This window comes from Acanthisitta chloris, unplaced genomic scaffold (genome assembly GCF_000695815.1).
Source record: "Acanthisitta chloris isolate BGI_N310 unplaced genomic scaffold, ASM69581v1 scaffold32330, whole genome shotgun sequence".
Taxonomy (NCBI): Eukaryota; Metazoa; Chordata; class Aves; order Passeriformes; family Acanthisittidae; genus Acanthisitta; species Acanthisitta chloris.
Genome location: NW_008650435.1, coordinates 1 through 4,720, shown reverse-complemented (window position 1 = coordinate 4,720; position 4,720 = coordinate 1). Strand labels below are relative to the sequence as shown.

The 4,720-nt window shown below is 47.3% G+C and overlaps 1 protein-coding gene across 1 annotated transcript; it reads right to left on the bottom strand.

Moving 5' to 3' along the window:
- Positions 1-669: 669 nt before the first annotated feature.
- Positions 670-3,871, bottom strand: PTGES2 (prostaglandin E synthase 2). The gene is made up of 6 exons (XM_009085148.1): positions 3,647-3,871; positions 3,416-3,471; positions 2,685-2,837; positions 1,944-2,144; positions 1,543-1,660; positions 670-886 (listed from the first exon to the last, which is right to left on the bottom strand). Exons 1-6 carry the CDS (start codon positions 3,869-3,871, stop codon positions 758-760), a joined length of 882 nt encoding a protein of 293 aa, XP_009083396.1. The 3' UTR covers positions 670-757.
- Positions 3,872-4,720: the final 849 nt, after the last annotated feature.

Genomic DNA, 4,720 nt, shown 5'->3' with positions numbered 1-4,720 from the left:
CCTTGGGAACCCCGAGGGGCTGACCACGGCCACCCATGACCCTTGGGAACCCCAGTTACAGCACAGCAGTCTCCCAGCTGCCCCCCCACCATCCCCAGGACCCCCAGCAGCTCCTGCAGGAGCTGGCCCAGGTAAGAACTCAGCTCTCACAAAGGGCACACAGAATAAAGCCAACCTTTATCCTTGCAGACCGTACAGAATCAAGTCCTGAGAGAACCGTTTGCATGGAAGAGTGAAAGCCTAGAGCCTGCCAAGTGCATCGCCGCTGTCAGAGGAAAGGTACCTTTCCCAGTACTGTGGGTTCCTCCAGTTCCCCTCAGCACTGGGCTCGCAGCACTCTATTGCAGGAAAAATTGTCACTTAAAAACTAATATCCAGTGTCTCAGTGAGGAAAACACTCCAGATGACATGGATGAGTAGTGGAAGACAGCCTGAACCAACAGCTGCTCAAACCTGACGCAGCTGTAACACTAACCAAGACCTGCTCCTAAGGGGGCTCTCACCTAAAACAAGCCTATTTGCTGCATTCTTCAGTTCAGAGCTTCTCCTTTCCAGCAGCATCCAAGATCCCCTCCTTTTACCTGCCTACCCAGCTGGTCCCTTCTCTCACCACGACTTGATGTTCTGAACGGGGTGGTGTCTGTGCCCGCATGTCAGTCCGTTAGGTGTGACCAGTCCTCTCAACTCTAAAATTAAAAGCCATTTCTTCTGAAGTTTTTCACCATGCAAGTATTCAGGGAGGCAGCTGCAGCTGGCATCACACTGCAGCTCCAGTTTTTTGAATGACTTCTTCCATGCGCTGGTACCAAGGCTGAATCTTGGTGTGAACCATCATGTCATCGAAGGCTTCCAGCCCTTCCATGACCCGGAGGACCCCGTACACTGCCTGGGAGAGAGCAGAAAGGTTAGAACAACACTGAAAGAGCAGTGGAGAATGGCTTAGAATACAAGTGCCTCTTTCCTGGTCCTGCCATCTACTCCACCACTCTGCTTAGCAAGGAAGAGTGAATGACAGAAAAGTAGTTAAGAACATGTTTCTTCATGAAAGTAAGGAAAAATCACGATCCATGTGCAGTTACGGGGCAAAAGTTAATCTCATCTTTGTATCAAGCCTTGGTGTGAAATGCTTCACTTGCATTCCAAAGAGAAATGCTGGTGCAGAGGAGGAATCCTCCACTCTGCACTGCTGCCTGCAGAGGAGACACAGCACTGGGTGCACTAAGAGCCTGTGCAGGTGTGAGGTTTATTCCCGAGCATTCACAAGCCACAGCAGTGTTCTGGACTGTGACCTGCTGTTATTGTGCTTCCACCTGACCAGGAGCATCCACCCACAGTTGGGAGCTACAGGTTCCATCTTAGGAAACATTTCTCTGGAGGAAAACAACAAATCCAGGCCTACTTAAAGCAAATCCCATCCTTGTGTGAACTGTATTACTACTGCACATGGACAATGTGCCTTGTGTAACTCATCTTGTCTCTATTTGTACTAACCAGGATGATTTGTGATACACCTGACAATAACTGCAGGGATGAAGCCCTTACCAGGTCAGCAAGGTTTGGCTGGTTCCCACCCATGAACAGTCTGTGTTTGCCAACAGCTTTTACCCACTCATTAACTGCTTCGTACAAGTCTTCTCGGACATCCTCTCGAAGGTTGTGTCTGGATAAAGAGAAGAACAAGTCTGAAAACACAAGTTTGTTTCATTCTTTAACCTTTTATCATTTCTAGTCTTTGGTTGGGAGTTAGGAAGACATTTCAGTGTGAAGGAGGCAGCTGTAGTAGAGGGGTTCAGTGCCCTCAGTTAAAGAAGTACAGCTGTTACTCACATAGACTAAATGGTTCAGTTTAAAACTTGAGGTTCTGCCCTTTGACACCTGAGGTTCACAGCTAAGGTCAAGGAGCTATTCCTCCTCTTGTGCACTTACTGCTGGGTGATACCAACCTTTTCTTCAGCATCTTGCTAACGAAGAACATGGCCACAGCACCCATGTACTTGGCAAAGAGACCTTCCATGGTGCCAAACTTCCCCTCACGGACAATGTAATCAAAAGATGCCAAAGCTTCTCTGGGGGTACGGTAAACATTGGGGGAGATGAGGTGAACAAGCCAATCATCTGCCCATTTTCTCCACTTCATCTCTTCCCTGCAAGCAGGCAACAGAAAGTTTTCAGTGAGTGAGATACAGACTGCAGGGCTACAGGAGGCAAGATCACAGTGGCACTAGCCAGAGATCCTGCCAAGGACAAATGTGTCAAGAACTCCTGCCCAGCCTGGTGCTCTGGTGATCTCTCTGAAATGCACTCAGCATCATTATCTTTGGCAAGGCTCCTCCAATCTCAGAATTAAGACTAACATAAAGCACAAGCTTCTCCTCCCAATATGAGAAATCAAACAGAAAAGGAAACTAGCACTCCACAGCATTCTCCCATGGCATAAAGGAAAGGCCAAGAAGGAAACTGAACAGCTGAAGGCAAATGTGACCATGGTGGTGCTAACTAGGCTAACAGCATTGTTTCAAATTATCTAACACAGAAAATCACTCCAGCTAGTGAGGCTTTAAACACTAATGGGGGTGTGACAGGGCTTGTAAACACTAGTGGGATTTTACATCTACATCATCCCTGAGAACACATGGAGGGGCTGTGACCTTACTTGGAGAGCCCAGAAACTGAAGAGCACTTACACTCTGACTTCTTTGACAGGATAGACTCTCTTTGTCTCCTTCTCATCCAGCATCAGCCAGTATTTATTCTCATACTCAAACACCTCCTTGCCTTTATCATTCACAGTTTTAACAGGAGGATAAAAGGACACAATCTCTTCCAAGCTGTTCCTCCTGTGGACAGAAATACAGTTAGCACTGATCTGGCTGCTACAAAAAATGACAAAGGACAGATTGAGAGATACACACTTCAAAATGGCTTACTCTAAAAATAAATGCACTAGGTCTCAGATTCTACCTGAAATAAGTTCTGAAAAGAGACTGGAACAGCTACTTGGAAATAACTATTATTAGTGTACATACCTTTGCCTGTGGCAGAACAAAAATTTCTGCAGGCATAAAACTTCCTGTCATTCTCAAGTGGACCTAAAGGACAGGCCACAGGCACAGCAATTCCATTTCAGTCTAAGTGCTATAACTGGCTAATTTGTAAGATCAGTTCCAAGACTAATACTAGTCCATGTGGTGCAAAGAGAATCTCAAAAGTGAAAAAGTGCTTCTGAAAGGTAAAAGCTTTGCTTTACTGCACACACAGGTACCATGCACATTATCACAGCCAGGCTCAGGTCAGCTGGGCCAAACACCCTGAGCTTCAGAGCCCCAGGTCAGCAAGACACAGCTCAGTCCCCTAAATCTCTAGTTCCCCAGGGCCCTCCACATTCAGCTCTTCTCTCATCCCTCTGTTTTCTTACCTGGAAATAAGATAGGTCTTTATTGCACTGATGATCACTGAGGAGTCATTCAGTTGCTGAAAAACAGAATTAAAACAAACTTTTAAAAGAAGCTGGTGAAATTGAAAAGGAAATAGTTCCAAACCTTTTTCCCCTGCATGCTGAGGCTCCAAGTTAGTACTAACATAACAGAGACAAAGCTTCCAAACCACTGCTTGGAGGGAAATCAAGCTTTCAACATAGGAGACTTACCAGAGGGCTCCCAGCATTGGCTAGCAGGATGGGCACCTTTCTGTAGGAAGAGAATTTGATCTCTTTCCTCATTATTGGGTTCACTTCCACAATTTCATAGGGTAGTCCATGATAATCAAGAAAAGCTCTGACTTTGCTGCAGAAAGGACATGTTTTGTACTGGTAGAGAGTGAGCTGCAGGCTCCCTGCAGGCAGCTGGGGAAGAAAGAGACCAGAAGGTTCCATTTTCTACTGCAAATATAAATATTACCTGCCACTCACAGCCAGGAAAAAAAATAAAATTAAATCCAGTGTATCCCTCTACAGTTTCAATTCTGTAGAACAGAATTCTACAGAAAAACACAACCATTTAAAATAATATTTAAATAAAAACTAGTGGAGCCTTTTCAAGCCAATCCCTCCTCCCACAATAACCTCTGCTGAGGTCACAGGGTGGGGGAGAGCAGTTTGCTATTGATTTTAAGCAAGTGTCTGGCTAAATTCACGTTCCTGGAATTAACCAACCTGTGCACAACTGAGACAAGGCAGGGAGAGCCCAGGGCAGCAGGGACATTGGGGCATCAGCTCAGAGAGGGCCCAGGGCAGGAGGGACATTGGGGCATCAGCTCAGAGAGGGTCCAGGGCAGGGGGGACATTGGGCATCAGCTCAGGGACAACCCAGGGCAGCAGGGACATTGGGCATCAGCTCAGGGAGAGCCCAGGGCAGGAGGGACATTGAGGCATCACCAGAGGAATATTTCCCACACTATACTACTCCTCAGCAACCCGACAGCCCGTGCCAATCATTACTCACACATTATTTAACAACCACAGCCACCTCACTTCGCTTCTCATTTACAACGTACTGGGTTACACAACCCTCCGCGGGTGCGGGGAAAAACCAACAACACACAAATCCCCAGCAGGCTCTCACTGACAGCCTTTCCTTACGGCTCTGCGAGCGCTTCCCTTATAGGATTTTAAGCTCTTTCCTCACTCAAACCGCGGCCGAAGGAACGGCTCCATCCCGGCCCGGAGCGCCGGGGAGGGCAGGGGGGATGCTGGAGGGGAGAGCCCCCTGCAGCGTTACCTCTG